The following is a 16,928-nucleotide window of genomic DNA, read 5'->3' on the forward strand; positions in this document are numbered from 1 at the left end:
TACTATAACTGCCAGGAGGCCTAAGAATACTTGCAGGTCAGTGCAGTAATGAGGTTGTTAGTGTGCATGCAATCAGAGGAAAGGCAGTGAGTTGGTGGGTGTGAGGGCTGAGGTCATCTTGTTCTTTAGGCTGCTACATCCATTACCTCTCCAAGGATGTGTCCCCCAAGCAGCCCAGGATACTCAGGTCAGCTATCGAGAGTATCCCCCTTGTCTAGGCAGCGTAGGCACTACAATGAAACATTCCTGTTTTTCTTTTCTTGATTCTAAGCAGACCATCCTCCTTGGGTAATGCTTATCTTTGGAGAGGGCACAATATTCTTGGTTATGACTTACAGTTTTGAAAATTGTAATGGTCAAGATTATAGGCTTTGGAATCAGATAGACCTGTATCTGAGTCCCATTTCCACTTGCATGACCTTGTGTAACTTTCTCAACCTTTCCTTGCCTCAGTTTCCTAATATATAAAATGTAATAATTATCTCATTGAGGAGCTGTGACAGTGAAGTCATGTAATATGTAAAACATAAAAGTACAGTGCTTGGCACTTAGTATTCAGTAAGTGCTGCTTAAGACCATCCATTTACTGCTTCTAGAGGGTAACTGTGCTGTGCAAACCTTTTTTACTCCAGCTTTCCGTACTTCACTTTACTGGTGAGATAAGAATGTTTTAGTAAGCCACAGAATGAAGAAAGTTCAGAATCCCCATCTAGTATATTGTTTTGTGTCCCTGCCTATTTTTTTCTAGAGAATAGGAAATGGTCACTGGCCTCCTTTGATGTTGATATGACTGGCTCACAAATGTATTTGCTAAACAATGAGGTATTTTTGTTCATTTCCTGCAGACCTCACTCTACAGACAGTGCCACACATAGAAAGATGACCCTGTCACTTGCAGATAGATGTTCAAAGACACAGAAGATTAGAATCTTACCAATGGCTGGTCGTGACCCTGAATGCCAGCGCACAGAGATGATTAAGGTATGTTGGCTGAGGCTTATCCTGGAATTTTGGAATATTAAGAATAGCATTTCCTAAAATGTTGTTCATCATCTCCTACTGACCCACTGTTTATCCTTCCAGCTGGCATGAACACAGAGCTGGTTTCATTTCCTAAGCATTTGGCAAATGGGTAATAGGGTGATAGTCCTAAAACAAACCCTGGCTTGGGTTCTCTCCCACCAGGTCCTGAGAGTTTGGCAAACAGATGACTGAAAGAATCTGAACTTTCACAGATAATTTCAAGGATGATTAAATCATTTATGAAAACAAACCCTGGCTTGGGTTCTCTCCCACTAGGTCCTGAGAGTTTGGCAAACAGATGACTGAAAGAATCTGAACTTTCACAGATAATTTCAAGGATGATTAAATCATCTATGTCTGGTTTAGAGTCCATGTCAAAAATCAGTGGAAATGCTCGAGAGATTTGGTCTAGGTAGAATATAAATAGACAAGAAGTTTCCCCCCTTTTCTCCTGAAGGTAGGGGAGCTGGAGGGACCTTGAAGACTCCAGGACCACATTGAGAGATGCCCCAAGCCCTCCTTCACATCCCCAGCTTGCATGGAAATGCACAAGGAATCAGCTAGTTTGTTCTTAATCCCTGTTCTACTGACAGTGATTTTTACTCTATACTCAGCACAACCACATACTATTTAATGAAACAGTGTCCAGCAACAGAATTAGAGTTGTATGCAGTAATAAAGCAATTAAATGAGGAATCAAAGAAACGCCAGAATACCCCTGACTTCTCATACCCTGGCCCTGCCTAGTGAACCCCAATGTCTAGAAGCCAGGCAGATGGAAGGGAATGAAGGCTCTGCTTTGGGGCTCAGGGACCCTCCCCACCAGAACCTCCCCATCCTGCCATCAGGAGCTTTGGGGAGCTCTCTGGGTTGAGGGCCCCAGACTGGAATATGTGGGCACCATGGTAGTTCGGTGGAGCCTGGGCAAGTCGGGTGTCTGTCTCAGGGTGAAGAGAACCCGCCTCCCTCAGGCGTCCGCTGGACATGAACGAGGTTCCTCAGGCTGGTCGCCACACTCTGGGCTCTGCCTGGCAGCACAGGGGACGCTGCATCTCCCAAGGCTGTGCCGGTGCCAGTTCTGATGGGGCGGTTGGTGTGAGGGAGGGAGCCTTTGCCTCTTCACCCTGTGTTTTCTTCACGCCTTCGAACTGAACAAGGTGATGACCCTGTGTGGTACAGAGGTGTAAAATGGAGAGAACTGTACCCTGAGGACATAGGAACTGGTGTTATCCTGGGCGAGGCATTTACGTGTTCTTTACAGTAAAGTAGTTTCAAGGGGGCACTAAGTGAGTTCATTTTTTGTTTTAAAGTTCAGTAATTTATTTGCTTCTTTACAGAAAGAAGAAGAACGTTTGAGGGCTTCTATTCGTAGGGAATCTCAGCAGCGCCGCATGAGAGAGAAACAGCACCAGCGGGGGCTGAGTGCTAGCTACCTAGAACCTGATCGATATGATGAGGAGGAGGAAGGTGAGGAGTCCATCAGCTTGGCTGCCATTAAAAACCGGTACAAAGGGGGCATTCGAGGTGAGTTTGGGCAGAAATTAAATGTCATCATGTCGGGGTCCAGGAATTTATCTTTGCATTGAGCATACTCTGAATGCTCAGTCACTGGACATTTTGTTTTTAAGGAACCAGTGTTAATGAGTGAGACATTTTGAGGTCTACAGAGCTAAAGACTCATTGTGGAATCCTTTCAGGTCAGCCTGGAAGGGCAGAAGCTGCCTGTGCCCTCTCGCTTTCAGACTCATCCCTTGAGCTTCTGCTTTCTGATTTGAAAGTCTGCCGATTATATTTGGAACTTCTCTCAACTTTTTAAATTACTAGTTAAGAATCAAGAAGTTCAGTTTTTAAGAATCAGGAAGTTCAGTTTTTCAGCGAGTACATGTGTTTTCTTTCAAAGTTCTCCATTGCATATTCCCTTCTTTCACAAGTACCAATAATTTATAATGGTTAACATTTATTCAGCACATACTGAATCCCAGGCAAATACTCAAACATGCATCCTATTGGATCCTCATAACAATGTTAAGACCCAGTTACTAGTATTGTCTTGTTCTTTTTTAAAAAAATTGATTACTGAACTAATTATATTAGTTTCAGGTGTACAACCTAATGATTCGGTATCTGTATATATTGTGAAATGATCACCATAATAAGTCTAGTTAACTTCTGCCACCGAAGATAGTTACGGAATTTTTTTTCTTGTGGTGGGAAGTTTTAAGGTCTGCTCTCTCAGCAACTTTTAAATATGCAGTACAGTGTTATTACCTTTAGTCACCACACTGTACATTACATGCCCATGACTGATTTATCTTCTAACTGGAGCTCCTACCATTTGACTCCCTTCACCCTTTCCTCCACCCTCCACACCACACCTCAGGCAACTACTAATCTGTTTTCTGTATCTATGAGCTTGGTTTTTTGTTTTCCTTTTTTTTTACATCCTTCATACAAGTGAGATCACAGTGTTCGTCTTCCTCTGTGTGACTTATTTCACTTAGCATAATGCCTCAAGGTCCATTTTTGTCTTGTTCTTACTGAGGAAACGGAGACTTTGAGAGGTTGAGTGGCTTGCCCAAAGACACATAGTTGGTACGTGGACAGTTCTTGAACCAAGGCGATCGACTTCTGACGTGTCTATCTCTAGAAGTTTCCCCACAGCCTGCAGCAAGATGTCATGCTTAAAAAAGCAAACTGAACCTGAAGATGGAAGACCTGGGCTGGACTCAGCTCTGCCACTTTTTGTTTAGTTTTGTTTTTGGCCGTGCTACACGACCTGCGGGATCTTAATTCCCCAACCAGGGATCAAACCCACACCCTCAGCAGTGAAAGCACGGAGTCCTAACCACTGGACCCCCAGGGAATTCCCAACTCTCTTACTTTTTAGTTAGATGACTTTTGGAAAGTTACAGTACCTCTTTTCTGTTACCCTTATCAAGAAAAGAACAACCTATTAGTAATAGTATTTATACCATGATGAGGTTGTTTTGAGAATCGAATGACATAATACATATAAAGTACTTCATCCAGCCCTTGGCATATAACAAGTACTAAATAAATGTTACCCCAAACTATTGTCATTGTTCTTACCACTCATCGGTTTTGGGCAAGTGACTCCATGTCTCTGAATACTGAGTTCCCCATCTATAAAATGAGGATCTAATCCCCCCCAGGTTAGCTTTGATAGAGATTTGGGAATCACTGTACAATGTAAGGTATACCTTGGGTGACCATGTTCCTGGTTTTGCCCTGTTAGAATGATAAATTATAAGAACACCCAATTTTCCCTTTCTCTGACCATCCTGTGAAACTCCCTTCTCCTTTTTCACAGCAACTGCATTTTATTTATTTTGGGACTATAGTACAGAGACTTTTTTTTTTTTTTTTTTTTTTTTTTGGTGGTTCACGGGCCTCTCACTGTTGTGGCCTCTCCCGTTGCAGAGCACAGGCTCCGGACGCCCAGGCTCAGCGGTCAGCTCCGCGACATGTGGGATCTTCCCAGACCGGGGCACGAACCCGTGTCCTCTGCATCGGCAGGCGGACTGTCAACCACTGTGCCACCAGGGAAGCCCCTAGACCTTTTATTTTTATTTTTATTTTTTTTGTTAGTGCAGATTTCCCACAGAAAATATTAACTGTGGAAATAAATCACATATACACTAAATAAAAATGAAAAAGTTGAGGATTTTTTAGGGGAGAGTTATATAATATTCAGTTTCCCAGTGATTAAAAACCTAATGGAGAAGTTCATTAGTGATCAGTTCTGTCCAATAGTCAGATAGGCAGGGAGTGGGGAGAAGGGGAGAGCATTGGGTTCTGAGGTGAGGGGGTTGGTCTAACATCACCTGTTCTTATTCTACCTGCGCTTCATCTGGGCTGGGGCATCAGCACAGGCTGTTATTCATCTCCATCTCCCTTTGAAATGTCCACTTGGCAACAAACCATCTTTACAGGACCAGGAAACCACCTCTTGCTTTTTTTTTTTTTTTTTTTTTTGCGGTACGTGGGCCTCTCACTGCTGTGGCCTCTTCCGTTGCGGAGCACAGGCTCCAGATGCGCAGGCCCAGCGGCCATGGCTATGGGCCCAGCCGCTCCACGGCATGTGGGATCTTCCCGGACCGGGGCACGAACCCGTGTCCCCTGCATCGGCAGGTGGACTCTCAACCACTGCACCACCAGGGAAGCCCCCACCTCTTGCTTTTATCTTTAAAACTTATTTTGGAATTAACTGTTACCCTGATAAAAGAATGACTCAGACTTTAAAAACTTATTTGGAAATAGTGGTGTCTGTCTCTTTAATCAGCTTGCACAAGCCTTTTTAATATTTAAAAGTGGTCAGATACCAAAAATAAAGTGGTCAGATAAACCATTCTTGTATTTGAGAGGATAAGTGCTTCATTTCAACATATCTAAACTTACATTTACCTTTTTTTAAAAAATAAATTTATTTTTATTTATTTATCTTTGGCTGCATTGGGTCTTGCTGTGCATGGGCTTTCTCTAGTTGCGGTGAGCGGGGGCTATGCTTCGTTGCCGTGCATGGGCTTCTCATTGCGGTGGCCTCTCTTGTTGCGGAGCACGGGCTCTAGGCGCATGGGCTTCAGTAGTTGTGGCACGCAGGCTCAGTAGTTGTGGCTCTTGGCTCTAGAGCGCAGGCTCAGTAGTTGTGGTGCGCGGGCTCTGTTGCTGCGTGGCATGTGAGATCTTCCCGGACCAGGGCTTGAACCCGCGTCCCCTGCACCAGCAGGCAGATTCCTAACCACTGCACCACCAGGGAAGCCCACATTTACCTTTAAGTTTTAAAAACTTTTAATTATTTGTTTCCTCTGGAAAAAATGTACAAAGGAACTAAAGATATTCATCAGAAGAAAAATCTGGGAATGAATGGATCATTGTCTTTGAAAGTCACTTACAAATCTTCTTCCTTTGCTTTCAGAGGAACGAGCCAGAATCTATTCATCAGACAGTGATGAGGGATCAGAAGAAGATAAGGCTCAACGATTACTCAAAGCAAAGAAACTCACCAGTGATGAGGTAAACCAAATTTATTCAATTCTAGAGGTTTACCCTGTACCTACAAGTCAACTCCTGGAATGAAAAGGAGCTCACAGCCCAGGAGCACAGATAGATGTCTACACACTTCACTGAAGCTCAGAGAGATAAATCCAGTAACAGGACTAGGGGTGGCCCAGAGGAGGGTCTGATACCTCTGCTCAGAGAAGGAGACCTCTCGTTGGGTGTTGAAGGAATAATGGTAGGTGTGCAGGGCAAACCAGCCAGGGTGGGCATGCCAGGTAGATGGAAAGGCCTGGGGGAAGACACATGGCCCTGAGATACAAGGCTCGACTAGAGAACTAGAAATCATTAGTATGGGTAGATCAGAGCATGTATCTCTTCTTTCTTTTTCTCTTTTTATTTTCAATATATTTTTTAAATTACAGAAATAATTCTTATGGTAGAAAAATCTGTTTTTATTTAGATGAACTCATATTTGAAATAGTATTGAGTAATTCAAGAAAATAAATTCCCATCTATTATTGAAATAAATTTCCAAAGGAATTTTAACTTATGTTTTTGACAGTATCCTTTTCAAATTATAAGAGTACAGGTGCTGAGAAATTTTAAGTCTTCTTTCAAAATATAATTGACATGTAACATTATATAACAGTATATTAGTTTCAGGTATACAACATAAAGATTTGATCGATATATGTATATATTGCAAAATGATCACACCACAATAGTTATATGTTTAGTTATAGTTATATGTTTTTTTCTTGTGATGAGAACTTTTAAGATCTATGCTCTTAGCAACTTTAAATTGTACAATACAGTATTTATTTATTTATTTATTTATTTATGGCTGCATTGGGTCTTTGTTGCTGCACGTGGGCTTTGTCTAGTTGTGGTGAGCGGGGGCTACTCTTCGTTGCGGTGCATGGGCTTCTCACTGCGGTGGCTTCTCGTTGTGGAGCACAGGCTCTAGGTACACGAGCTTCAGTAGTTGTGGCACGCAGGCTCTAGAGCGCAGGCTCAGTAGTTGTGGCGCATGGGCTTAGTTGCTCTGTGGCATGTGGGATCTTCCTGGACCAGGGCTCAAACCCATGTCCCCTGCGTTGGCAGGCGGATTCTTAACCACTGTACCACCAGGGAAGGCCACAATACGGTATTATTAACTGTAGTCACTCTGCTGTACATCACATCCCCATGGCCTACTTATTTTGTCCTTTTATTTATTTATTTTTAATTAATTAATTAATTAATTTTTGCCTGCGTTGGGTCTTTGTTGCTGTGCACGGGCTCTCTCTAGTTGTGGTGAGCAGGGTCTGCTTTTTGTTGTGGTGCGTGGGCTTATTGCGGTGGCTTCTCTCATTGCAGAGCACCGGCTCTAGGTGTGCTGGTTTCAGTAGTTGTGACTCACGGGCTTTAGAGCGCAGGCTCAGTAGTTGTGGCACAAGGGCTTAGTTGCTCTGCGGCATGTGGGATCTTCCTGGGCCAGGGCTTGAACCTGTGTTGCCTGAATTGGCAGTCAGATTCTTAACCACTGCACCACCAGGGAAGTCCCTATTTAAGTCTTTTAGATTATTTTTATCTTTGCTATTCTTGAATTTTGCTATGGTATGTTACTTAGTGTTTCCTTTTATTTTCCTGATTGGGATTTGTTAGATTTTCTGAATCTGTAGATTGGTATTTTTCATCAGTTCTGAAAATTTCTCAGCATTAATTCTTCAGATATTACTTCTGTACCATTCTGTCTCTCCTTTCTTCCTGAAACTCTGATTAGATGCATGTTATTCCTTCTTACTTTATCCTCCATGACAGATCCTCAGTCTCTCTTTCATATTTTCCATGTCTTTATCTCCCTGCATTCTAGGACAGTTCTTAGATCCTTCTAGTTCAGTGCTTCTTTCTTTAGCTGTCTAATACATTGTTAATCTCTTGCATTGAATTTTTACTTTGTTTCAGTTTTTTATCTCTAGCGGTTTAGTTTCTTTTTCTAATTGGTCATTTTTTAAAATTCTGCTCCTAAATTATATTTTTCAGTTTCTCCTTTTAATGTCTTTAAATATTTGAAACCTACATGTATGGTCTTTTATGTCTGAGAATTCCAGTGTCTAAAATCTTTACATGTGTGGTTTTACAGCCAGTTACTTCTGCTGGCTCTTTTTCATGATGACTTATTTCTCCATGTGCTCTGCAACTGATTTACTTAGCTCAGATCAATGGGAATTTTTGTGGTTTAGATTGATGGATTCCTCCAAAGATGGTATATATTTGCTTCTGCCAGGTACCTTGGGACTACTTTAAATTATATTCTTGGAATAAGGTCTTCTTAGTTTTACTGGAAGTATGGGTTCTGACTTGTGGTTATGAATTTTCCTAGAAATTTTAAATTTTTTGTTTTAATCCCCTGTTAATTAGTTCTAATGTTAGAGATTAGAAATTATCCTGCAGGCATTTAGAACAGGGGTTGGCAAATTACATCCCACTGACCTAATCTGGCCTGCCACCTGTTTTTTCAAATAAAGTTTTTTAGGAATCCACCCATGGTTATTCATTTATGTATTTGTCTATGGATGTTTTCCTTCTATAGTGACAGAGTTGATTAGTTGCAACAGAAATCATACATATGTCTTGTAAAGCCTAAGACATTTATTCTCAGGCCCTTTACCAAAAAGGTTTGCTTACCCCTGCCTCAGAGAAATGGGCCTGGGTTTATTTCTACTTCACCTGAACACTAAAGATACAGTCCTTTGGGGTCTGCTATTAATCTGCTCCACTTGGCCCTTGTCTCCTGTCCTCAGCACCCTGCAAGGCATAAAACCTTAAGCTCATGTTCACACAGTTTGGTAAATGTCTTCAAGGAGAAAGCCTGCTTTCGTGCTGTGCTTATCTCTGTGGGTTCTTGCTTTTGCTTAATTTTAGGTCTCTGATTACACCTTATTTTCTTGCCATCACTTTGGTTTGTTCATAGTTTCTCATCGTAATTTTCAATGGGAGGGTTATTCAAAGGATTGTTCTGCCATATTGTGGGAACATTGTTGTGTTCCTGTTATTCATGATTTTAATGTATTTTGATCATTTTGGCCTGTGAACTGTGAGCTTCTGTGAGCTCTTTTCTCATGTGAAACAGAATTTTGTTCTTGTGTTATTGTTAATTACAACATTTAATATTTCCCAGTCTTTCTTGAAAGTGGCATGCTATGGAAGATAACTAGACAAAAATTGTTAAATTATTCTGCAACATACTTGTTTTAAATTAGATAGGAAACATCTTAATCATGCATTTATGTATGAGTATTTTAGTATTTAGTATTTTAGTATGTTGAACTGTTGGCAAACAGGAATCCTCATCTAAGCAGATGCCGTTTTATTTTTTGGCAAGCAGAAACTGTGAATAAAACTTGAAAAGTGCCATGGGACTTCTGTTTATTTCTAGTATTCTCAGAAATGAGATTTCTAAATGTGATCCATCAAATAGTCTTCTTCTAGTTTGGGCGATTGCAAACCTGTAACTTCCTGACTTAAAAATGTCTCTTGCAAATGCCTCCTAGCTGTCTGTTATACAGGCATTTTATTTTAAAATAAATGCCTCCTAGCTGTCTGTTATACCTCTATCTTCCGCACCCAAATACTCGCCGTTAAGTCTTCCTGTACCCCTCCTTTCCCCTTTCCTGACAACAGAGACTTTACTTCTGCCTGGACCTCCCAACCCCTGCCTCTGCCTCCCCTTATTGCCCCAGTTCAAGTCCTGGCATGGGTCACTATGGGAGAGAGGACGAAAGGGGTCAGACCTGCTCTAGGTCCCTCTCCTTATTTGCACACTAAACCCTACCCACACGCCATGAGCCTGGTTATTCCTCTGAGATAAAGCGAGTTTTCAGACCCCAAGTCCCCACCCCAGAGAAACACCGTTGTCACCAGAGCATTCCTTGATATGGGGAAAGGGCATGGGTCTGGATTAGAATGAACTGGATTACTGAATCTTGGGCTATTTTATACTACTTGTATGGCCTTGAGCAAGTCATCTCACATTTCCAAGTCTGTTTCCTCATCTGTTCTATGGGGTTTATGCTCGCTGCCTTGTAAAGTTGTATTATAGTAAATAACAGATATGAAAGTGGGTGAATGCTAGCTTCCCTTCCCCAACAGGGTCTAAGTTACAAAAAAGGAGAGAAACAGAACTTTTTATCCTCCCTTATTTTTGTAAGCAGTGAAAACTTTAGAAAACCTAAATTACAGCAAAAGTGGAAAGATGGGTAGTAGAAGAAACTGTGGAAAAGGGAAAGACTGCTGTGGAAAGGAACATGCAGACAATGGGAAGGAAGGGCATCACTGCCAGGTCTCAGCTTTCTTGGATGAAAGAGATGACCTGCCAAGGACTACCTAGAATGTGGTGCTGGTGGTCTGGTTCCTCTCCATGTCTCTCTTTCCTCCCCCAGCTCTGCCTCGTGGAGCCTCCCTTCCCCCCTTGTCATCCCTGCCTTACCTGTTAGAGGCCCCTCTGTTTATGGAGCCATCAGCAACTTGGAACCAGGGTAGTCCCAGCTTCCCCTCCAGTGTGGTTGGGATTCTGAATGTGTTTCCGTGGAAGCCTTGACACTCTTGGTGTTGGTCACTTATACTTTAATACACCCTTATTTGTATATATTCTTAGGTATATTTTGGGTTAAATAAATTCTGAGAGCTGGTTTCTAATGTGAGTTTTACAATCAGTCTAAAAAATAAATTGTTGGAAGACAACTCCAACAATTGGGCTGCCTGTTCCTGTGTCTTTAGGGACCTGCATTCATGGCTGTATTAGGAAGCTTTGTGTTCATCTCAGAGGTCTCTGAGACTGTCCTCAGTTTTTTTCTTTCTTTTTTCTTTATTCTGCTCTGCAGTAGTTATTTCCACTATTTTATCTTCCAGGTCACTTATCCGTTCTTCTGCTATCCGTTATTCTGCTATTGATCCCTTCTAGAGTATTTTTCATTTCATTTATTGTGTTGTTCATCATTGCTTGTTTCCTCTTCAGTTCTTCTAGGTCCTTGTTAAATGTTTCTTGCATTTTCTCTATTTCCAAGATTTTGGATCATCTTTACTATCATTATTCTGAATTCTTTTTCAGGTAGACTGCCTATTTCCTCTTCATTTGTTAGGTCTGGTGGGTTTTTACCTTGCTCCTTCATCTGCTGTGTGTTTTTCTGTCTTCTCATTTTGCTTATCTTACTGTGTTTGGGGTCTCCTTTTCGCAGGCTGCAGGTTCGTAGTTCCCGTTGTTTTTGGTGTCTGTCCCCAGCGGCTAAAGTTGGTTCAGTGGGTTGTGTAGGCTTCCTGGTGGAGGGGACTAGTGCCTGTGTTCCGGTGGATGAGGCTGGATCTTGTCTTTCTGGTGGGCAGGTCCACGTCTGGTGGTGTGTTTTGGTGTGTCTGTGGCCTTATTATGATTTTAGGCAGCCTCTCTGCTAATGGGTGGGGTTGTGTTCCTGTTTTGCTAGTTGTTTGGCATAGGGTGTCCAGCACTGTAGCTTGCTGGTCGTTGAGTGAAGCTGGGTGTTGGCGTTGAGATGGAGATCTCTGGGAGATTTTCGCTGTTTGATATTACGTGGAGCTGGGAGGTCTCTTGTGGACCAGTGTCCTGAAGTTGGCTCTTCCACCTCAGAGGCACAGCACTGACGCCTGGCTGGAGCACCAAGAGCCTTTCCTCCACACGGCTCAGAATAAAAGGGAGAAAATAGAGGAAGAAAGAAAGAAAGAAAGAGGATAAAATAAAATAAAGTAAGATAAAATAAAGTTATTAAAATAAAAAATAATTATTAAGAAAAAAAAATTTAAAAAGTAAACAAACAAAAAACCGGACGGACAGAACCCTAGGACAAATGGTGGAAGCAAAGCTATACAGACAAAATGTCACACAGAAGCATACACATACACGCTCACAAAAAGAGGAAAATGGGAAAAAATAATCTATCTTGCTCCCAAAGTCCACCTCCTCAATTTGGGATGATTGGTTGTCTATTCAGGTATTCCACAGATGCAGGGTACATCAAGTTGATTGTGGAGCTTTAATCCGCTGCTCCTGAGGCTGCTGGGAGAGATTTCCCTTTCTCTTCTTTGTTCTCACAGCTCCCGGGGCTCAGCTTTGGATTTGGCCCCGCCTCTGCGTGTAGGTCGCCTGAGGGCGTCTGTTCTTCGCTCAGACAGGACGGGGTTAAAGGAGCAGCTGATTCGGGGGCTCTGGCTCTATCAGGCCGCGGGGAGGGAGGGGTACGGATGCGGGGCGAGCCTGCGGCGGCAGAGGCCAGCGTGACGTTGCACCAGCCTGAGGCGCGTCGTACGTTCTCCCGGGGAAGTTGTCCCTGGATCCCGGGACCCTGGCAGTGGCGGGCTGCACAGGCTCCCCGGAAGGGGTGTGTGGATAGTGACCTGTGCTCGCACACAGGCTTCTTGGTGGCGGCAGCAGCAGCCTTAGCGTCTCATGCCCGTCTCTGGGGTCTGCGCTTTTAGCCGCGGCTCGCGCCGGTCTCTGGAGCTCCTTTAAGCCTCTTGTCTCTTCGGCAGCTGCAGACTTTTCCCCAGACTCCCTTCTGGCTAGTCGTGGTGCACTAACCCCCTGCAGGCTGTGTTCACGCTGCCAGTCCTCTCCCTGGGATCTGACCTCCGAAACCCCAGCCTCAGCTCCCAGCCCCGCCCGCCCAGGCGGGTGAGCAGACAAGCCTCTCGGGCTGGTGAGTGCCGGTCGGCACCGATCCTCTATGCGGGAATCTCTCCGCTTTGCTCTCCGCACCCCTGTGGCTGCGCTCTCCTCCGTGGCTCCGAAGCTCCCCCGCTCCACCACCGGCAGTCACCACCCGTGAAAGGGCTTCTAGTGTGTGGAAACCTTTCCTCCTTCACAGTTCCCTCCCACTGGTGCAGGTCCCATCCCTATCCTTTTGTCTCTGTTTATTCTTTTTTCTTTTGCCCTACCCAGGTACGTGGGGAGTTTCTTGCCTTTTGGGAGGTCTGAGGTCGTCTGCCGGTGTTCAGTAGGTGTTCTGTAGGAGTTGTTCCACATGTAGATGTATTTCTGATGTATCTGTGGGGAGGAAGGTGATCTCCGCATCCTACTCTTTCGCCATCTTCTCCTGTCAGCCTGTGTGCATCTAATATATGAGTATTTTTGTTATTTGTTGCATTTACATGGCACAGGGATTTATTCCAGCCAAGTTCACTAAGGCAGAATCCCATACCCCTGCTTTCACAAAATGAGGTCTCCTGAAGGTTGCCACTCAACTTTCTAAGTCCTGGGAGTAGCAGGCCTGCATGCCTTTGCTGGGCTTTACTGTGCTTGTCTGTAGCCACCTGGGAAGTCAGTCCTGGAAGGATTTTCAGAGCAGAATTCCAGAGCATCTTAGCCGAGACAGTGGATTAGAACCGATGCCAATCAGACTTCTTTGGGAGAGCTTTGACCTGGCTCCTGACTTCCCAGCTGCTTGGCCCTGTCTAGGTTCCTTTAGGACAGGCTTTACCACCTTTTAGACCTACCATGCCCGTTATTCTTTTATTCACTCAAATTTAAACCTATTAAAGAACTTTAGAGCTGAAGAGACCATACACACTGAAGTTTACTTGGAGAAGGTTGCCACAAACCAGGCTGGCATGTAAATAGTTTAAGATAAGATTCATCAGCTGAAAATAAAGGAAAAGTGGTGGTAGTAGTGAATGTGCTTCTTGCCTTTGCCAGTGTGGGGTTGGGAGAGAAGTGTTTAGGTTTGCTCAAGGCTGGGAAGTAGAAAGGAGGCTTGTCACAGCCTGGGGGCAGGATCCATCCTCCAGGCTTGCTGTTGGGGTAACTTTATTGCTGCCAGCTGGGAAGTAAGTGCAGGAGGACTTCTGGATCTTTTCCTGTGGATTCATAACTTACCCCTTTGAATTCTCCTATGACTTCAGCTCTGTGGGGATGCATTTGGGATAATAAGGCAGGAAACAAGTGTGAGATAGTATTGATATCTTCTCCTCAGAGGGCCAGGCATCAGAAAAAGTGGCTATGCCAGCTTGTATGCTACATCCAGAAGCATTCTCTGGACAGGATAGTAAGATGCTTGGCCTTCCCCAACTTCAACTTTTAAACTTTGTTCACCCTGTTTTATTTTTGGTGAGGAGTCTTGTTAAGGCAATTCTGGAGTATCATATTTAGTATCATTTCATTTTAATCAATTTTTGATATTATTTAATGTTGATCTGTTCAAATTCTATCTGTAAGAAGTGTTTTTAGAAAACTTACCAAATTTTTTGTTTCTATTAGAACATTATACAACGTGACTTTAAGCAGTGGAAACTTGTGTATGAAAGCCTTTAATTTCTTCAAAAATATTTTTTCAAATATTAAAAAAAAAATCTTTATTATGTGAGTTTTTAGTACATCCAAAACAAGAAATAGTTGTTTCAAAAAACTGACAGTCTTGGGCTTCCCTGGTGGCGCAGTGGTTGAGAATCTGCCTGCCAGTGCCGGGGACACAGGTTCGAGCCCTGGTCTGGGAGGATCCCACATGCCGCGGAGCAACTAAGCCAGTGCGCCACAGCTACTGAGCCTGCGTGTCTGGAGCCTGTGCTCCGCAACAAGAGAAGGCCGCGACAGTGAGAGGCCCGTGCACCGTGATGAAGAGTGGCCCCCGCTCGCCGCAACTAGAGAAAGCCCTCGCACAGAAATGAAGACCCAACACAGCCATAAATAAATAAATAATTAAAAATTGACAGTCTTTAGGGCTTCCCTGGTGGCGCAGTGGTTGAGAGTCCACCTGGCGATGCAGGGGACACGGGTTCGTGCCCCGGTCCGGGAAGATCCCACATGCCGCGGAGCGGCTGGGCCCATGAGCCATGGCCGCTGAGCCTGCGCATCCGGAGCCTGTGCTCCGCAACGGGAGAGGCCACAACAGTGAGAGGTCCGCGTACCACAAAAAAAAAAAAAAAATTGACAGTCTTTAGAATGCTTTTTAGGTAACGAAGAAGTGAAATGCTCAGCAAGTGGAGAAAAAAGTTTAAGTAAATGCCTAATTATGCTCAAAATAGTCAGCAGAACAAGCGGTTATATAGGCTGACTTCTTTGGGAGAGCCCTAACTCTTCCCAGGGCAAAGCCCATTTCCACTTTCCTGCAGCTCTTCTCTATATACAACAGCTTCTTCCCCCTGCGAGACTGGGTCATAATTGCTTAGTTCGCCCTCATGGGCCTGAAATTGGGTTTTAGGGTTAGTTTTATTACTCCGTAGTCATTTTGAATGCCTCTAGTACCTGTAGATTTGGAAACTGGCCATGACTTTAACCACTGGTTTTATTCAGCTGGTAAATGTTCTTATTAAAATTTATGTTATTTTTGGGTTTTCAGAGGGTTATTCAGCTCAGAGCTACTTTTGATAAACCTTTCTAGAAATATTCTCTATGAACTTTGAGATTCTTCAAATTTTTATCTGTTTAGGAAGGTGAGCCTTCTGGAAAGAGAAAAGCAGAAGATGATGATAAAGCAAATAAAAAGCACAAGAAGTACGTGATCAGTGACGAAGAGGAAGAAGATGATGATTGAAGTAGAAAATGTGAGAACTTTATGTATTTTATTGTACAGTTTGTTTTATAAATATGATGTAAACATGAATTATTTTGACTGAAATAAATTGATTTGCTTTTGAGTAATTTTAATTGTAATAAAAAAATTTAAAAAGCAGGTCTCTGTTCAAGAAATTGACCCCTCCCAAAGCAGGCTGATTTTGTTAATGCCTTACACTAATTCTTAGGTTTTAGTGAATTCCTCCCAGGCCCCACAGAGAAGCCTTGCAAGGGCCAGGTGAAGCGAGTGAGGCATTCTTCTGGGGTGCAGAGTTTTAAAAGGGGCGCAAAAAAGCCTCCGTAATTGTATTCGTTTGCTAGGTCTGCTGTAGCACAGTACCACAAATTGGGTGACTTAATACCACAGAAACACATTCTCTCACAGTTCTGAAGCCTATAAATCCTAGATAAAGGTGTCGGCAGAGCCGTGCTCCCTCTAAAGGGAAGAATCCTTCCCTGCATTGTCCTAGCTTCTGGAGGATCCCACTAATCCTTGGCTCGTAGCAGCATAACTCCAATCTCTGCCTCTGTCTTCACATGGCTTGTTCCCCTGTGTGTCTGCTCTGTGTCTCTCTGTGTCTCTGCTCTGTGTCTCCAGATCCCACTCTCCTTTCAGGACACCCATCAATGGGTTTAGGGTTAACCCTAATCCAGTGTGACCTCATCTTAACTAATTACATCTGCAAAGATCCTATTGCCAAATAAAGTCACATTCTGAAGTTCTGGGTAGATATGAATTTTGAAGTGTCCCTATTCAGCCCACTACAGCAATCAAGTTTAATAATACTGTAATACAACATTTAAAAAAATTAAAATTAATGTAAAAATATGATGAATAAAATGTCAAAAATTTAAATAAAGATGATCTGACAGGACTGGGATTAGGGTAAGCCAAGTGAGAAGAGTGGCACAAGTACAAAACTGGATAGATTGTCTCTTTATTTGAAATTTTGATGTTTTGTTTATGGGAGTGTTTTGCATGGAGTTTAAAATGTATTGCAATATTATTTACCTTGATCACTAAGATTCTGGCACCACTTATATTTTTCACCGAAGTGAGTATCTCACATGTTGCGTCCTAGTTGTAGCCCTGCTTTCGCACAGCATGGTGGCTGGGTTCTAACGGTGAGCACCCCAAGAGAGCTGTATTATCTTTTTTCAAAATCCACCACATTCTGTTCAATAGAAGTGAGTCACTGATGTGAGCTCATATTCAAAGGGAGGGAAGTTTGACTCCTCTCGATGGTAGAAATGGCAAAGAATTAGCAGATATATTTGAAATCCATATTTAAGATATGTATTTGTCTTTTCTGCAGTGCTCTTCTACACAGCCTAATCTTTCCCT

General features: G+C 43.1%; 1 protein-coding gene across 3 annotated transcripts in view; it reads left to right on the top strand.

The window, feature by feature from the left end:
• The window catches only part of LEO1 (LEO1 homolog, Paf1/RNA polymerase II complex component), a 49,089-nt gene extending 33,391 nt beyond the window's left edge, over positions 1-15,698 (top strand). The window contains exons 9-12 of one of the 3 annotated variants that reach the window (XM_079913747.1): positions 846-981; positions 2,361-2,547; positions 5,960-6,057; positions 15,459-15,698. In XM_079913747.1, coding sequence (XP_079769873.1) covers positions 846-981; positions 2,361-2,547; positions 5,960-6,057; positions 15,459-15,563 — 526 coding nt within the window. In that variant the 3' untranslated portion in view covers positions 15,564-15,698. The remainder of the gene's footprint in view (positions 1-845; positions 982-2,360; positions 2,548-5,959; positions 6,058-15,458) is intronic. The other 2 variants (XM_079913748.1, XM_079913749.1) reach the window with 2 other exon arrangements.
• Positions 15,699-16,928: the final 1,230 nt, after the last annotated feature.

This window comes from Stenella coeruleoalba (genome assembly GCF_951394435.1).
Source record: "Stenella coeruleoalba genome assembly, chromosome: 2".
NCBI lineage: Eukaryota > Metazoa > Chordata > Mammalia > Artiodactyla > Delphinidae > Stenella > Stenella coeruleoalba.